This window comes from Hemicordylus capensis, chromosome 2 (genome assembly GCF_027244095.1).
Source record: "Hemicordylus capensis ecotype Gifberg chromosome 2, rHemCap1.1.pri, whole genome shotgun sequence".
In the NCBI taxonomy this organism is placed as follows: Eukaryota; Metazoa; Chordata; class Lepidosauria; order Squamata; family Cordylidae; genus Hemicordylus; species Hemicordylus capensis.
Window position 1 is genome coordinate 400,091,802 of NC_069658.1, and position 19,219 is coordinate 400,111,020.

General features: G+C 48.3%; 1 protein-coding gene across 8 annotated transcripts in view; it reads right to left on the minus strand.

Moving 5' to 3' along the window:
- The window catches only part of CYTH1 (cytohesin 1), a 70,356-nt gene that overhangs the window by 21,624 nt on the left and 29,513 nt on the right, over positions 1-19,219 (minus strand). For 6 of the 8 annotated variants that reach the window (XR_008316564.1, XR_008316565.1, XM_053297907.1 and 3 more), the window contains exon 2: positions 290-372. Coding sequence is in view for 4 of the 8 variants with exons in the window: in XM_053297907.1 (XP_053153882.1) it covers positions 290-372 (83 nt within the window). In the remaining 4 variants the exon portion in view is untranslated. Of the gene's footprint in view, positions 1-289; positions 373-7,251; positions 7,382-15,783; positions 15,892-19,219 lie in introns of those variants that run through there. The other 2 variants (XM_053297908.1, XM_053297910.1) reach the window with 2 other exon arrangements.

Sequence of the window (19,219 nt, forward strand, 5' to 3'; positions counted from 1 at the left end):
CAGAGGGAAGCAAAGTCTGCACATGCTCAAAGACACCCTGATTTTTGCTTCAGATTTCTACAGACGAGCCTTGGTACTGAAAAGGTTAAGGCCCAGCTATAATGTGGAACAGGGTCACCAGAACATGGATTCCAAGTCTAGAAATTCCAGAGTTGCCCCCCAAAACTCTTTGAGGGAGCTTGGACAGAGCAGAAAGTATTGGCTTGTATCAGAAATGAGACACCACAAGTCCCTCCGACTATTATATGGTATCTCTTGTATTCCCGCCCCACTCCACTCCCACACGCACCTGTATGTCTGCCAGCAGTTCCTGCTTGCGACGACGGATGTTCTCAAGCTCCTGGCACTCTTCAGGGGTCAGGTCGCTGGGCACTGCCAGGGTTAAAAAAGACAGGAGCAGGGTTATTTCCGATGAGCAGAGCTATGACGACAACATGATCTGCTCCTGGCAGGACAAGGAGATTCCACTGCTATTATAAGCCCCGCCACTTTGTAGAACCAAAATGAACAACAAACCTTTCAGGATGCACGCTGTAAGACCTGGTGCACACACCGTTCATTTTTACCCCACCTTTTCAGATTATCCCTCCTGCTAACTGAGCAAAGAGGCACCTTTTTAAAGGGGCGATTCTCTTTATTTAGCAGGGGGAGAGCAACTGGCCCTATCCACCCCCAGCATAGCATCCCTCCAGTGGCTGTTGCTGGTATCTATCTTATGTTTCTTTTTAAAAGATTGTGAGCTCTTTGGAGCCATTTTATTTATTTATGCCTATGTATACCATTTTGGGAATTTTTGTTGAGATACTAGATGCTGCAAGGAAACTGCAGGGCATGGCAACTACACGGTGCCCTGCTTGTAAGCCTCCTCATAGCATCTGGCCAGCCAGTGCTGAAAGACAGAATGCTGGACTAGATGGACTTTGGGCCGGATCCAGAAAAGCAGGTCCTTGGGGAAGCTCAGGGCAGCTGAGGCGGAGTTCCCTTCATGCAGGCAGAGACCTACCTACTTAGCTTCAACAGTAGATAGCATCAAGTCCCTTTCAGATTATCACTCCACCAGACATCCAAATTGCTGCACTGAATTTTGCAAGTTAGGTTATAGAGGTCTGTGTTAGATCACTGGTTATGAAAGCATGCCTTTTAACATAATGCTATTGATACATTTGAGATCCTACTACAAAACCACTATTATGGAGGAAGGCATATTATGGAAAGGAAAAGCTGTATAAAAACACACTCAAAATCACTTGGAAGGACAGTGTGGTTGCAAATAAAGGAGCAGAACCCAAGAGATATTTTGCTCCTAAGCATACAGAAGGAGTTCAAATTCACCATGCGACTGATTCCTGAGCCTTCATAATGGTTGTACAGAAAGGAGAATTTCAGCAAGTGCAGCTTCTTCCCCTCAGAGTACTGCAGTGGCAGGAGAAGCAGCACCCACTGAAACTGCCCCTTCTATGCAGCGCTAAGGCAGCGGCACAGGCGGCTGCTGTCCCCTCTGGGACCTACTTACCCTACAAGCGGCTGCCACCCTGGGCTCTAGAGTTTCAGGGAGTGACGTTTAACACACGTTTTTGAAAACCTGTCCCAGGAGGGCTGGGGGCAGCAACACTTGTTGAACTACAGCCGTTGTATGCAGGCTGCACACTGCAAGCAAAATGAGGTCTGCTCCCATCAAGCACCACAGATGCCACCCCACCATCTCATGCACGACAAGTGGACAACCCCACGGCCCTCGGAGTCCTCCAGACTGGGTGGTAGATTGCTACGAGCATCAGGCCCAGCTGGGAGGCAGCAATCTGCAGTCTCTTGCCTTCAAACAGGTGGCCTGGTGAGTCCAGGTAGCCCAACCGGGGTTTCCGTCACCCTCCACAAGGCACCCCATACACAGCGCTAGAATGCGTGCCAAGCACTGCGCCAGAGTGTCTCGCATCTGCTGGCCTCAAACCAACTACAGATCCCGGGGGGGGGAGGGGGCGGCGGGGAGACATGCCTGCAAGCAAAATGTACTCTCACTGGACGAGCACAAGAAGGAACTGCCTGGACCGGCCATGGGGCCTTTCTAGCAAAAGGGAGATGATGGGCACCCCGCCTGCCACACATGCCCTGGCGAGAGGCAGCACCAGGAAGGTGAAAAGGGACAGGGCACTCCAGGCCTCTGACCGACATCTACGTGGCGTAAATGCAGTGGGGTTTCACATCTGTGGCTAGCAGCATGAGAGAGACATTCCTCAGATACCACTGGAGGAATTCAAGCAGTGCTCATCACATTCTAGTAGCTGCAGGCAGCGGGAATGTCTCGATTTGACCCTGCCAGGATTTTTGCTGATGCCGCTGGCTTGAGGTAGGAGAGTCAGGACAGAGCCCAGAGGCTGAGGTCAGGACAGGGGTGGCTTCTGCCATGCCCCACACCATTACAGCCAGGCAGCAGTGCAATGGGGCTGGGCTGGGCTGGGGGCGCGGTCAAGAACGTTTTGCGCTGCTCAGCCCAGGCAGTCATGGAAAGTAGTGGTGGTAGCTGGCAGGCTTCTCTGCATCCCCAGCCTTACTGAGGGGGTGAGAAGGGAGAGGCACCCCCTCCTGAGTGGGGAACACAGATCCACAGCTGGGGTGGGCACCCAAGCCCCAACCTTGAGCCTATTTCAGAGAGATCAGAGTTCCTGACACAACAAGGCTCCATTGTGCGGCTGCTGGAACACAGAAGCCAAACAAGGGAAGCGCCTTTTCGTTGCTTTGCAGTTGGACACGAGGGCTGGAGCCCAGAGCCAAGCGTACTGCAGCCGCCGCATACAAAGGAGGCAGCTCTTAAAGAGGCAGTGTCTCCCCACTTCCAGCAGACAGGGCAGGTGGCAGAAATACAGGCACCTGAGAGAGACGAACCCCTAACCCTAGGGTCTCGGCATCTGGTCGGCTTGAAAACAAAAACAATACTTGGGATATATACTCAAATATTGAGTATATATTAAGTACTTAAAGCTGTTGTCAATTAGGCCACAAGAGAGAAAACTGTGCTAGTTTTAGAAACTTCTGTGTTCTCTCAGAAGCTTTACGGAGTACAGTGCAAGATCACATGCAGCAGATCTAGCCACAGCACATATATAACTGCCTCTCTTGCAGTCCACCCCTGGGAACTTGCAACCTGTGTCAGATTGTCAGTTTTTCTTTACAAAGGCTGAGTGTCTCCAAACATGTGCAGAATTCATTGTAAAAAGGGGGAAAGTCTTTCAAAAAGAAAGAGAAAGACAGAGGTCCCCTGGGCATGTGCAAAGTGCCTTTTCTTTGGAAAGAAAATCCTTCCTTGACAGTCTGGGGAGTGGAACCTGATGTTCTGCACCTTGTTTTCAGTTTGCCCACCTGTAGTAATAATAATCCTGTGCCCCCAACAGTGCACTGCCTAAAAATTGGCCTAGGGAGGAATGGTGGATAATCATTCAACTGAAGGGAGAAAAACCCTGGCTCTACGCTGGGCTGCACAACTTGTCTGCATGAGAACAACGCGCAAGCATGCAGCCTTGTGGGGACTACCCCTGAAAACAACCTGATGCCATCCACTTCCATGTCCCACTTTAAGGGTCAGAGCTGCTTGGGACAGACACAGCATGCATGGACTTGTATTTACGGAACAAATACTTCACAGAGCTATGCCCCTGGCATTCCTGTGTGGCTAAATGACAATGCTAGACCTGTGCCACCACCCAAATGGAACATAGGAACATAGGAAACTGCCATATACTGAGTCAGACCATTGGTCTATCTAGCTCAGTATTGTCTTCACAGACTGGCAGCGGCTTCTCCAAGGTTGCAGGCAGGAATCTCTCTCAGCCCTATCCTGGAGATGCTGCCAGGGCGGGAACTTGAAACCTTCTGCTCTTCCCAGAGTGGCTTCATCCCCTGAGGGGAATATCTTGCAGTGCTCACACATCAAGTCTCCCATTCAGATGCAACCAGGGCAGACCCTGCTTAGCTATGGGGACAAGTCATGCTTGCTACCACAAGACCAGCTCTCCTCTCCTGCTACCCATCCCTTCTCCCTGCCCTCCAGCCACAGAAACAGGCTTCTTAGAAAAGGTCCCAAGAGTGCAATGCATAGAGGAGTGCATCCAAGTTAAGCATCCTAAATGTCCCCACCACACTCTCCCAACTGCATGAGTGCATGAGCACATATACATACGTATCAAGGGAGCTGCCATATAGCAGGTCAGATCCAGGGTCTTTCCCAGCCCTACCTGGAGATGCCAGGGATTGAACCTGGGACCTTCACCATGCAAAGCAGGTGCTCTGCCACTGTGCTAGGGCCCCTTCCCACACTGGCTTCTTTAGGCTTCCTCTTAAACCCTATGTTTCTGTTCAGAGGTGCCAGCAGGAAAAGTTAGGCCTTGTGGCTCAATTCAGAGGAGAGGGAGCAGGAGGACCATTTATGCCTGCCACTGTTATCAGAAGACTTCACACTGCAGTAACAACTACCTGGGCCCAGCGCAGAGCATCTGCGCCTCTAGTTCGCTGTCACTGTTTTCTTCTCCACCCGCCTGCCACCGTCCCCCCCCCCCCCCGTCCGCCCACCCCAGTTGTTTTCTTCTCGCCTGCCTTCTTCCACCTGCTGGCCGGCCAGCCACCAATGCCATTTTTTTCACCCGCCAGCTGACCTGCCGCCACCACCGCCATTTTCTTCCCTTCTGCCCATCCTCATTATGTGGCAGCTGCTTGTGAACTCTCGCAAGAGCTGCCACACATGGGATTAGCGATGAGTACCCCTAAGAATAATATATAGATAGATAGAAGATAGATAGATAATAATAATAATAGCAAGCTGCTACTTGCACAAGGGCATCCTCAACTTCATGGAATCTTTTGACTGTGGTCAAATAACAAGCAGCCAATAGACAGCATTTGACTGGTCAACTGAGCAGAGTCCCAGTTGTACCAAAGCTAGTGCTACATAGCTCTATTTTGACTGGCCCTTAAGACAATGCTGCAAAGGAATGGGGGTTCTCTCTGTGTGTGCCTCCGTAAGGTTAGAGAAACAGCTTAAGGCTAATGAGCCAAGGCACACAGGGCAGTTCATGTCCAAGCAAAATATCTGACTGGAAGCCTACATCCAGCTATTTGGGAAGGGGGAACATTCTACAAGGAGTGGTAGTCTATCCAGTTACTCATTAGCACTGGCATGCAGGCACACACTGCTCTAACCAGTCTCTTGCCCTCTTCCCCACAGCCTGAGCTATGATACCTGCTGCTGACAATAGACTGACACGTGCTGCCCATGTTTTCTTATAAAGCAGCCTGCTTATGCCAGAAAGTTTTCTTACACTCAGTATAGCACTCCTTCCACCCACTTGTGTAGCAAATGCCTCTGAGCCGCGTTCAGCAGGTACTCTCCCTGCTTCCCTTGTTTCATGCCAGCAAGATAAAATGGGTACTAGCCAAACCCCAAGGAGAATCCTCTCAGAGCTGCAGTCTGGGTCTGCAGGAAGGGAAACAAACTTTTTGCAGTAACTTGTCTCCCTGACAAAGACAGCCCATGCCAGCAATAACAGGTAAAGGTACGGTCGAGTCGGTGTCGACTCCTGGTGCCCACAGAGCCCTGTGGTTTTCTTTGGTAGAATACAGGAGGGAATTATCATTGCCTCCTCCTGCGCAGTATGAGATGGTGCCTTTCAGCATCTTCCTATATCATTGCTGCCTGATATAGTACCAGCGGGGATTCAAACCGGCAACCTTCTGCTTGCTGGTCAAACATTTCCTCTCTGCGCTGCTTAAGGTGACATAGCAATAACAGGTAAGGTAAAATGTGCCATCAAGTCGATTTTGACTCCTGGTTCCCACAGAGCCATTTGGTAGGATACAGGAGGGGTTTACCATTGCCTCCTCCCACGCAGTATGAGATGATGCCTTTCAGCATCTTCCTATATCACTGCTGCCTGATATAGCAGGGACTTGAACTAGGAACCTTCTACTTGTTAGTCAAGCATTTCCTCGCTGCTTCACTTGAGGTGACATAGCAATAACAGGAGTCCTCCTCAATTCCCAGAGACTGTTCTGTCCTCTGCAACTCTCCTAAAGCAGATAAAGAGACAAGTGGAAACTGGAAGCACCAAGCAACCCCATTTCCTGTCTCCCCTTGCCCTTCCCACCTCTCTAAATGTTCAGAGCTGTTCTGGGTCAAGTTGAGGGAGACTATGCAAGTTCAGGCATTTTAAGAAGGCTTTAATGATAGGCCTATGTAACCTAAGGCTAAGATGTTAGCTGGCTATTTCCCACAGCCTCCTCCTAATCCTCACCCTTTCAGGATAATGGCCCCAAACACACTTTGCTTAGATGCCTGAACTTCCAGTCACTTCTTTTCGCAAGTCCACCTGTTGGTTCCAGCCTCTGATCTAGAAGAGAAGCTCCCTGAGCCCTTTGTGCCATACTGTCATCCCCCCCCCGCCCCATGCCACAACTCTCTCATACCTGGCAAGCTGCTGCACACAAGTCTCCCCTGAACTGGCAATGACTCCTCTAGACAAGCTTTCCCCCTTCCCCAGTACCCCACCTGCCTACCTTGTTGTTTGGACACCACAAGGGCCTCATCCTTGATGAGGATGGTGGTCTCCCCTCCTCCGCTCCACTGCCATATACCCTGCCCCACCTGCTCAAGAGTTCATAGGCACAACTTGTCCACAGCTCTCACTTGGAGAGCTTAAAAACTCCCACAGCAAAATGCTGCAGCTTTAGCCCCATCCTGATGAGAGCACTCATTCACTCACTCCCCTCCTCCTTGTACACACACCAGGAAAATCCCGTTCCTGCACACAGATCCGACAGATGGGGGAAATTGCTGGGACCAGGTGGGCAGAGAGACTCCCATACAACAAGCCAGTAGGTTCATCAAGCTACACCAACACTTGATCCCCCCCACCGACCCACCTTTCCCTCCTCTTTCAATGCAGCTCTCCTTCCTCTCCCCATTCCCCATCCCAAGAATATAGACCCCCAAGGAAAGCATCATCATCAAAGTGTTCTCCAAGCCCAGTGTTAGCTACTGGGGAACCCTGACAGGCACAAAACCACAGAAAGGCATGCAGAGTCACACATGGCTATGACAGTAAGGACAGACACATGGTATTCAGCATGAACAAGGCAGAGACACATGGCACTAAAAACAGCCGAGATGGATGGACCGGCACACAGGCAGGGTGCCCAACAGCAGCTTCTCATCAAGACAGAGCACAGAGAGAATTCCCATTTGCAAACACAAACACCCCAGCTTACCACAGGCAGCTGCCCTGCTCCTTTTGCCCGCTGTCAATGAAAGCCCTGTGACGCACCATCAGTGCGCTAGCAGCCCATGTGCTGGGGAGCCCAGCCCTGTCAAGGGGAAGGGGCTGTGTCTTGGCCTCCTCTCATTCTCCTCAGCTGAGCTTCTTGGCTTGCGTTGGCTTCCATGGAGAATGACAGCTTTGGAACCGCCCACCTGCCGCTGCACTGAGTCCGGGCATTAACCCCTGCTTACCAGGCTGCAGCACAGCAAGGTGGTGGGATATGCACGCCATGTGCAACGTATGTACAGAGTGGCAGAGCCAAGCAGCAAATAAAATAAACGCAACTGAGTTGCAGACAACCTACTTCTTTCAGAAGTCGCTCTGAACCCCTGTATCAGTAGTTTCTAGACCCAACAGGGAAATTTCCAGCCGATTATGGGGACTCCTCATCTCCACATTAATCCTTTTCAGAATTCTACGGTCACTGCAGAAGTTGAGGCCAGCCAAGTTTTATCCCTAGCTTATTGTTCAGTAGCAGTTAGAAGTTTCTCTCATCATGCCAAATACGTCACAACAGAGGGACACCACTCTACACATACAACTTCCAACGCAATTCCTCTCTACCTCTGCAAAATTCTCGGGTAGAAGCACTAGTGCTTATTCCTGTGAAGGCACAAAGCTCCAAGCACTGCACAATTCAGTTTTTTACCCCATGAATCCCAAATGGCATAGTGAAATTTGATGCTTGTGGCTCCTCAATACACACACACACACACACACACACACACACACACACACACACACAGAGAGAGACACAAACACAGTGTGTCAAGCTTTTCTTTTGTGATTACTGTCTGCACCTTCAAACTTGTATCAGTTTTACCTGCATTAATTTCCGCTCTATTTTCAGACTGTGCACCATGATGCCTCAATATTCATGCTACCCATACCAATCCTTCTCTCCAATGTATGTGTATTGACAAAGGACAACATATTTTCTTGCCATGTCAGTGCTGCTTTGATGAGACCTTTGCTGAAGTTTTGGGAAAGTTCTCTGTCAACTTGGTTTAAAGGATGTACATTGATCAGAAACACCATCTGACTTTGCAAAAATGACCACAATTTGCTGTGGAGTCAGGCATTTTTATAAGCCTATTTTTAATCAGGTCAGCCAGTTTCCCAGTACTCTAGAAAGATTTGCTAGTTTGTAATTTCTGTACTATCATTCTGAGTAGGAAGGAAGGGTATAGAATCAGCCAATCTGATGCTCCACAATCCTATCTTCATCTCTACAGTGGAGCTACAAATTTCCCATACAGGCCACCTAATGGAACAGTGGGAAAATGACTGAATTAGTAAGCCAGGGGTTTATTTATTTAAAGTATTTATACCCCGCCCCTCCAGTACATTACTGCTGGGGGCGGCTCACAACATTTATAAAACAGTTGCAATATAAAAATCAGACTAACAAAATTAACCAAATTAAGTTTTTAAAAAATCCAAGCTAAAACCAATCATAATTAGCTTTTAAAATTCCAAATTAAATTCTTAAAGCTAAAAACTAAAAAATTATAAAAACTATAAAAATTATAAGAGGATTCCAGTTTGAATCCCAGCTGGTATGTTTCCCAGACTATCGCCGAAACTATGGGAAACACCTATATCAGACAGCAGCGATATAGGAAGATGCTGAAAGGCATCATCTCATACTGCACGGGAGGAGGCAATGGTAATTCCCTCCTGTATTCTACCAAAGACAACCACAACGCTCTGTGGTCGCTAGTGTGCCGACTCAACAGCATACTTTACCTCCTGTAAAGATAGAGTCCTTATGTCCCCAAAGGAACTAGAACTTCAGATTAAAAACTTCCAAGAGAACTACTTTCACATGTTTTCAGGTTTTTCTGCATCTTAAAGGGTTAGAAAATCAGTTAATAACACTAAGCCTTTTATGCTTATCACTAGTAATCAAAACTGGCTTCCCACTTTTGAGAGAGTCATAGTATAATTCAGCACCCGATACTGCACTGACAATTCATTAGCCTAGAATCACAAAATTCCAAAGAACCTTGGAGGTCTTCTAGTCCAACCCTCTGCTCAGTGCAGAAATCTGCTAGAGCTTCCCTGTAGAACAGGCCTGCTCAACTTAGGCCCCCCAGCTGTTTTTGGACTACAACTCCCATAAGCCCCAGCCACAGGGGCCAATAGCCAGGGATTATGGGAGTTGTAGACCAACATCTGCAGGAGGGCCGGAGTTGAGCAGGCCTGCTGTAGAATCACAGAATTTGAGAGCTGAAAGTCCTCCTCTGCTTCTGACCCTACTTCCTCCTTGTTGCTTACAGCAGCCCCTAAAAATAAGGTTGCGTGTCTCCCCTTAAGTCTTGTGAGCTTGGGGCCCTTCCACCACACTCCTTGGAAGGGTCCGACACCTCCAGATTAGCATTCCTTCATGCTACTGGGATGAGCTTCCTGTGGGACGAGCTTCCTGCAGGGGATGCTAAGAGTATATCTGAGTAATTTCTCAAATGGCCTCTCCTCCAATATGCCCTAAGCAAACATTCCCAAGATACAATAGGTTCAGATGGCATTCAAGATCTGTTCCTCCCTGTTGTGACATCAGACCTATTTACATACAGTCACTTGTTTCTGCCTTTGAACCTAATCCTGCCTGCAGATTCAGAAATGTTCGGCCATTGGGTGGCTTCTACGTAGACCGGCACTCCCAAGTTTCTCGGCCTAACCTGCCCCTGACTTGGGGAGTTCAGACACAGACCCCACGGAAATGCCTCTTCTTCTTCTTCTTAAGGAGCACTTCTTTTGTGTTCTCTTTCTGCGTCCATGAGGACCTCCCTTCCCCCATTCTATCACATCGGAAGCAAGGGTTGGGTCTCACTCCCCAAACCACAGCTGCACAGATACAAAACAGCTAACGAGACATGACAATAGTATCTTCAAGTACTAGTGTCCTTGTCAGCGACACTCTGTCACTTCACTGAGGCATGGCAAGGCCTACAAGGCAGCCTCCAGCAGCAGGCAGCCAGGGTGAGCCAATAAGAGGAGCAAGATTCCAGTTCCACCCGCCCAGATGTGAACTTTGGGCTGTCTTGCATGTTGTGGCTCCCATGCTAAAACACACTGCAGGTGACAGCATCTGCTGTACAGCAAGCCATTCGCGTGCAGCGGCTCACCACGCAGAAGAGGAAAGGCGTTGTTTTTACCAGGAAACCACAGCTGTCAAAATTAAAATGTTGATCATGGGTGTGGTGGTGAAATGTTACCCATCCCCATAGTGAACCACTGTACACAAACAGTTCACCATGAGGAATTGCTGCACTGAGAAGCTATTTACAGCTGCCTCTAGGTGGCAGCTATAAAACACATAACACAGTCTAGGATTATTTACCACTTACAAAGAACTTTCCATGACCATCAGAGCAGATTCTCAAATTCAGTTTTGACCCGAGCTTGACAAGTCCCAGGTGCCAGGGAGCCATGGTGCCTAGAAATTTAACCATGCCCCTAGACTAGAGAGGTACAGTTATTTAATAAAATCTTTATTTGTCCCAGTTTCTGTTCTAAGTATTGTATTTGTAAAGGAGACAAAAGAGAAGCCCATTTACTCTCCCTCTCCGCAATGTTCCTCAATAACTCTGGAAATTTTGTCAAGCTTCTATTGGTTAGCTGCTATGTTTTTGGACTGGCTCCTAGATCCAAAGAAAATATGTCAAGGCCTGTTTTTGACATGGTCGACTCACTATGAGACAGCTAGCATGAGACAGCACCTATCATTTCTTCACGATGACAGCATCAGGTCATGATCTCAAGATCGGTTCTGTCCGGAAATAGGACTAGTTTTGTATTATTCTTCAGGACTTCATACATTTTAGTTTTTTGTCATATAGAGGAGTAGCCAAAAGCAATTTTCACCAGGAGCTTTCCCAGACAACAGGCTTTACTGTGGGTTTACTGAGAGTTCGATGTTGCCCCCAAATGATGCCAGAAGGGGGGGGGTTTAACCCTGGATATAAATCAGGCTACACTCTAACACGCAGTGAAAAATCCAAATTGTGTGTGAAGTGCTCCCCAAGCACAGGGACTTCAAAGTTAATTTGGCCAGTCCAGAGGAAATGCGAACTAAAAGCTGGGTGTGAAAAACTTCCAGGCAAGAAAGTTTTGATCTCTTAAACTCAACTTAACATGAGAATCCATCCTCGGGATGTTAAAAGAAGGTGAAGAAAGGGGCAATCACAGCATTTGCTGAGCATTTTCTTCAACCACTTTTTCAAGGACAGCGACTTTGTCTAGAACTCACAGGACAGGTCCAAATAATGTTATTGGGAGGGGAATTAATATATAGGCAAGGCAGCTTTCAAAGTGCCTCTTAAGTGCCTAGAGGTGATAACATGTGTGTTGAGGTCTAAAAGGTCTAAAATAAAATGCATACCTTTCTCTCTCTCTCCCGGCCAATATGTAGTGTCAGGCATAGCCAAAACGGGGTAAGCCAGGGGTTCCCAGCCTTTAAAAAACAAGTACAAGTATATCCCTTCTGTCACAAACGTTTAGCTCAGGTACCCTACAGAGAGAAAGCACGTGAGAGCAAGCACGCCAGAGCGAGCAGGACAGAGTGACAAGCTACTCTAGTCAGTGGCTTACATCCAGACCAAGTTACCCATGAGTAAAGGAAAAAGAAAGATTTTGCCGCTGAGTCGGTGTCGACTCCTGGCGACCACAGAGCCCTGTGGCTGTCTTTGGTAGAATACCGGAGGGGTTTACCATTGCCATCTCCATTGCAGTATGAAATGATGCCTTTCAGCATCTTCCTATATGGCTGCTGCCCGATATAGGCATTTCCCCTTGTCTGGGAAACATACCAGCAGGGATTCGAACCAGCAACCTCTTGCTCCCTAGGCAACTTGCTTCCCTGCTGCGCCATTACTCATGAGTACTCCCACTGAAATAAACATTTTCAAGTTACTCCCCTTTGAAGTAAATTTGTCCCATTCTGCTTATGAGCAGCGTGGGGGAGGCAGGAGGGCTCCGAGTACCTCCCGGGAGCCCTTCAAGTACCACGAGGCGTACTAGTAGCCCCTGGGATAAACTATTGCCCTAGTGACGGACGGAAAGGAGAGTTATAAGAAACGACTCACAAAACCAAACATTCGAGCCCAGGCACTACAGCGTGTACCAAAGGTGGCAGCAAGGGTTAACAGGAGCAAAGGCAAAGAGAAACTCCAGATATTGCCAGTTTCCTGTGTATGTGTGCAAGAAATTTAACCCCAACAGACGCTCTTCCTGTTGCATCATCAGGTGCCTGTGAAGGTGGCAGCAGAACTTAGAAGGGCCTCTTGCCTCCCTCTCCCTCCTCCCACAGAAGAACTCCTTGCTTTGACAGGATAAGACCCTATGGAGCCAAGTTACATTCACATGACTATTGTAACCAGGAGCCAGGACAAGTTTCCTGCAGGTTCAACAAGTAACTCTTCCTCCTGCACTCACCTCAGGAATCAAGGCCTGGGGTCACTTAAGACTTTCTCAGAGAACACGAGATCCATCCCCTTCACAAACAGGGCAATCACAAAGCTTACAAGGATGTGGGGGGAGAGGGGATGACGACACTGCTCACCACAAGGCATGGAGACGTCAACAAGGCCCACAGATACACTTGCTCTAGCTGTTGGTTGGTTTTGTTTTGTTTTTCCAGGGTCCCTGGTGAGTGCTTCATATGTAGGTGTTGTTGAAGGACAGGATCAGCGTTCCCTCTAACAGGTATGGCCCAAGAGGAAAGCGGAGGTGTGTACTCTTGTCCAGCTACACAAAATAGTTCAGGGCATTACAAGAAATCCTGTCCACTCCCAAGACACAGGTGCAACAGCACACACTCCACACAATTACTAGAGCCGCACAGAAAGCCAGGCTGCACACCGTTATCTTACCAGATTTGTAATTCTAACTCTGCACCAAAGATGGGGCAGAGATTACAGCTGACTTCTAGTCTTGACCCATTCTAGCTAGTACTAAACACAAACACGTGTGCACACACTCACACAAATGGAAGCAAGCTCTGGTAGCTCAGAGATGTGCTAGGCCTTTAGGTTTCAGAGGAGGGCTCCTACAACACTAATTACTAGACACAGGTTGTAATACCACTCTCAGAGGGCCTAACAAAGGAAACACAAGGGCTTAACTGACTTGTAAGTCCCATAAAGCAGTTATTTATAGAAGACATTAGAGGCAACTGGTTTTGCAAACCAGTCCTCGAGGTAAACTCATATAGTGAGTTTGGGTTTCACAGTGATGAGTTAGCATTAATCAGTGCAAATCTGCAGTAGGTTAACAAGGGATTTTGTAACCAGCAATGGTCCGTTCTGAGAAAGGTCTTTTCTTGTTGTACGATAATGTGCATTGTGCTGCTTGTTTTAAGGGTGGATGGACTGAACCAGATTACTTCCTCTCAAGTACCTGGATTTAATGGAACCACAAATGCCAACATACTTGTGGCATATGTCCAAATCTCAGGGCTCAAACGGCACTCTTTATTAGAGAAGTGCAAAAAGTAGCATTGATGGAAACGCAAGAAGTGCTGCCTGCAGAATCTGGGGCCATTCCCTTGGACACATAAGAGGAGCATAACTGGATCACAGCTGTGTCCATTTCTGGGTGCGCAGGAAGGAAAATGCATCCCAACCCAAGAGGAAACAGAGCTCTCACACAGCCATTTAGGCATGCCATGCTCTGTACAAAGTTGGGTTCAGGATAGAGACCAAGCCAGAAAGTGAGGCCCCATTTTGCTTACACAGGCAGAGACCCCCTGACCACCACCAAATAAGCATGCAAGTAGCACAGTTCATGTGGATATGGAGTCCAGAAGATTTGGCACAGTAAAGTGGTGTCTCAGTTGTGTTTGTTGCAGGCTCTGGGTTCAGTCTGAGCTGCAGCAGGGACAGTGGCATGGAGAAAAAGCTTTATCCTTGGACACCACCAGTGTTCTTTCTAACAGGGATTCCCAGATGTTGTAGACTACAACTCCCATAATCACCAAGCAAAGACGATTGCAGCTGAGGATGCTGGAATTTGTAGTCCATAACATCTGGGAATCCCTGTTAGAGGGAACACTGGAGACCACCATAGTGGGCAGAGAAAAATTGAGGCATCTCTCAGATTACAATCTGAAGCCTACATCCATGCTAAGAAGAGATGCGGGTTTTCTGGAAAATTTATCCATGCAGATTTCCCCCTCATCTGCATAAAATCTGTATTATCCCCCAGCCTCAAAAAATTACTATACAAATTTTCCTGATGCCCTAAATAGATTGTGATCTGATTTAGCCTATTTGACCTACTATACAGTTTTTTTAAAAACACCCATCTACCACATTAATTTACCACACTGTATCTCTAAAAAATTATCAAGTGGCCAAGTAGACATTTTAGAAATGGAAATTTCTCCACAGAAAAATTAAGTACAGGACAATTTTCCATCCTACATCTCTGATGCCAAGTAAATGGCCTACCCTTTCAGGAACCAAAGTTCTTATGAGATGCTGTCAAAAATCCAAACTGAAATAGCTAAGGAAGAACATCTGGGGTAGGAAAGAAGCCACAAGTCCAAGGCTGTGCAACACATGCCCTAATAGCAAGAGAGCATACCCAAGGCCAAATAATAAGGGGTCTCCAGGCTTGCATTGAGGATCATCTTGGATCTCTGTGTCTCCAGGCTGGAAAGGTATTTTATTTCCCATCTCCTCCACACTTCTCCCCCAATGCCAGCAAGTTTGGGAAAAGCTGGCCATTGCACTGGTTTCCTATGGTGTCTTTCCCAAAATCTGGATATGCATGTGCACCAGCACAGGGAAAGTCACATCAACACCCTTTGCACATAAACTGCCAGGTGGGGGAAGCAGAAGCCCTGCCCCAAGCACAGGGCAAGAAGCATATTGCCTCATTGATCCACGTGATCTCTCTCCCAGCAGCTGCCTCAGTGCCCTAAGGCTGAGGTGGAAACAAAGAACAGGCAGCATCTTGCTCCAAAGACATGCTAGAGCATGTTGCTGCTCAAGAGTTGCCAACAAAAACTCTCGCTTTTCAAGTCAAACAAGAGGTTTTGCCTTTTCCATGGAGGAGGGCCGTGGGGTGGGGAACCATTCACTGAAGAGCCCCCCAAACCTCTAGGTCACAGCTAGACATGAGCAGGTCTGTCTAGTACTGCTTTTTTTCATGGTTTCCCATCAGAGTTCACCACAGCAGCTCTAAAAGCTTGCCCAACCCCCTGGGATGGCACAATGGGGAGATTAACATGTCATGGGACGTGCCTTTCCTCAGCCCGGATCCCAAATCACTCCTTTGCTCCACGGACCAGGATTGGTGGCAGCACCACCACAAACACAGAGGGCCACTTTCTAGAGTGGTATTCCTCTGCACAACACTAGGCTAGACTGGGCTTCCCCACTCCCTGGTCAAATGAAAACTTCAGGGGGCTCCTCCTGTCACACAGATCACCCAACCACCCAATGAGGGAGCAACCCCTGCCCCAATGTGTGCTTACCGTTCTCCATCCTGAGCACCATGCTGCCAGCAGCAGGAAGACAGAGCAAACTACTGCTCGACCACCACTCGGCTGGGCAGACACTTGTGTCTGGCTTGCTGTCTGGCTGCTTCTTCCTGGAATGAGTCAGGTCTTGTCCCAGCCAATGGGCGGCCCTTGCCTGGGACGGATAGGCGTCATTACAGCCCCGACAGTTGAGATAACCAGCAACGCCCTGTTCCTGTGCGGATCCCTCAGACTTCAGAGAGCCATTAACCCTTCACACACTTAAGGCCAAAGAGACACAACAGCTTGCCTGCTGGGATGGGGCTCCTCTGAAGCAGAAAGCAGTAGCATCCCCTCACAAACCTTTGTAAAGACGGGGGTCAATAATGAGCACTGCCACACAAGTGGAGAGCAATAAGTACTATAATCCATCATGACAAAATTATTAAACCACAAAGGCCCAGCAGCTTCTGAAGAATTTTGTTGGGCAGAACAGGTTTCAAAGACATCAGTTTTAAGGACAGCTTAGGAAGCAAAATGGTTCTGCAATCATGGGCATCTGCAGAATTCTTTCCAGGGCGGAAAATGTTTTGTGGATGACCCTGCTCCAGGTGACCATGCCTGTAACACTGGATTTGAGCACTAAAAAGGGCGGGGGGAGAAGTGAGTACAGTCTGGAGAGTGCCTTGTTTCTGCAGATGCTTTGAAGTAGAGCTGCATAACTTCGACCCTTCAGCTGTTGGACTACAACTCGCATCATCCCCAGCCACAGTGGCCAACAGTCAGGGATGAGGGGCATTGCAGTCCAATAACAGCTGGAGGGATGAAGTTGCGCAGCCCTGCTCCGAAAGCTCAAAGGAGAGGGTTAGCAGAAGCTGACAAACCCTGTCCACTTTCCCATCCACTACCACTAACCCCAAGCAAGGGATATGCACAAGCATGTACACACAAATGTTAAATAGAAGTAGCCAGTCAGCCATGGTACCATGTTATTTCTCCACTGGGCCTGCTTGCATCCACATCCCTCCTTCAATCTCTGGATTGAGCAGCAGATAGGCCCCACTGGCATCTGACTAAACTCCCTTTCTGCGTACCACCCTGAACCATTTTTGCAAGGGCGGTATAGAAATTGAATGAATGAATGAATGAATGAATGAATGAATGAATGAATGAATATAATAACCAACACTCTCAAGATTCTTTCAGGAAAGCTGTCCTTTTCTTTGGGCCTGCTGGGATTTCAGGGAATGTGCTGGAGCAAGTGGGATTTGGCAACCAACCATAAGCAGGAACATCCCCCCCATCCTGATACAGAGCAAGAGACTTCTGAAGTGGAAACCATGGTACTCAGGATGCCTCTGAGTACCAGCTGCAGGGGAGTAACAGCAGGAGAGAGGGCATGCTCTCAACTCCTGCTTATGGCTTCCAGTGGCATCTGGTGGGCCACTGTGCAAAACAGGTTGCTGGACTAAATGGGCCTTGGGCCTGATCCAGCAGGGCTGTTCTTATGTACATGCAGCCCAGTCAGCCCCCAGCAAAGAATGGGCTACATATATGATCTCCACATCCCTGACAGTTCAGCCTAGTTCATCCATTCCAGATGCTCCAAGCTGCTTCTTCCATCAGCAAGCACATATTGTCCATTCCTTTTTCTTGTCCTTTTGGGTTCCAGTCACTATGGAATCACTCTTGCTTTTCCAGCTCACCCCAGAATGGAAGGATGGGACTTGTCTCAATAGAATTCCAACATTCGAAAGCTTTTTACCATAGAGTTCGCTGCTGCAGCTGCTAGAAAGACCAGATGCAAAGGAGAACAGAGCTTCTCTATTCTGAATAGCTCCAAAGAGGGGATATCAGCAAGTGCTGTGGAAAGACAAATCCACCTGTTGAAAATCCTTCTTCTGCATAACCATTACAGGTACAGAAGCCCTGTCCTCCATTGCTCTAGCTGCTATCACAATGGTTTTCTGAGCTGGTAGAGTGTAATGGCTAAGAGACTGAGCTATGCATCAGCAAGTCTCCAGTTTGAATCTTGCTTCTGTCACCAACACACTAAGTAGTCTTAGGCAAGCCATCTCCTCCCTGCCTTACCTACCTGCACCTTCCTTCTGCAATATGGGGATGATACCATTCCCTCACTTTACAGGGTTAACGTTAAAAATATTATCAATGCATCAATGACCACAAAATGCCATGTAATCCTAAGGAAGAGTAGTTTGCAATCGTATTACTCTTAAGAGGCAAGAGTGTGGGGGCCCAGCAGCCAGGAGTATATGCACACGAGGCAGGAAGGAGGTACCACATACCTAAGTCACAAAGGAGGGATGAGTTGCAGAATCTTCAAAAACAGGAGCTGTGTTGTCAGCTCTTCCACTGCAAATTGTTTATGGATGTGGAGTGCCTCAAGATACCTAGTAAGTACAAGGAGCTGTGGTGTTATGTTAAAAGAATATTTCTGTCTCATAACCTGCTGTACAAAGTCAAAGCAAGCAAAAGCAGCATGAAGAGTTGTGGCTATGCTGCCTTCTGGTGGTAGAGAAAGGAACATTGGTCCTACTGTGAAGGGTTCCTTTTCCCTGTAGTAGGAGATCCTCAGGATGGGTAGTGAACTGAGCATGCCCGAGACAGAACTGGACCATGTGACTTGAATTGTAGGCGTAGCCACCTCCTAGCCCCAGTTCCAGGGCTGCCGAGTGAGGCAAGGAGATTTCAGTGGAGAAAGCTCTGCAGATGTGTGCCACGTGCTATACAGAAAAAACTGAAAAGGAAAAACTAGGGGAGAGGTTAGACAGTGTGCAACAGTGAAGTAAAGGGTAAAGCCTAGGTGCTATAAACCCTGAGAGTTGGTTCTGACACAACTGGGCCCCATCCTGGAATGGAGGGTCGAACAAGGGGCCCATATCCCCAGTCCTAGAAGAATATATCCAGGAGGGGCTGAGGATCTCCTACTACAAGGGAAAAGAACTCTTCATGGTAGGACCAATGTTCCTTTTTCCCCTGAGTAGGAGATCCTCAGGATGGGACATGCCCAAGCTATAGACACAAGTCCCAGGGACGGGAAGGATGTATTCAGAGAACTTGTTGCAAAACTGTGCAGCCTGATGATGCCTGTCCCTGAGAGAAGCCGGAGACCTTATAATGTCTTATGAATGGGGTCACGGACGCCCAGGTGGCTGCACGGCAGATTTTAGACAGCGGGATGTGGGCCAAGAAGGACGCCCAGGTGGCTGCGCTTCTAGTTGAGTGTGCAGTGACACCCCCTGGAGGCAGGAGGTGAAGGGCCGCGTATGCCAACAGGATGCAGGATTTTATCCATCCAGCCAAGGTAGCCTTCGTGACCTTGTTACCCAAGGAGGAGGGGTGAAAGGAGACAAAGAGGGCATCCCATTTCCAGATGTCTTTGGTTCTGCAGATGTACGTGCACAGGGCCCTGCACACGTCGAGGGTATGC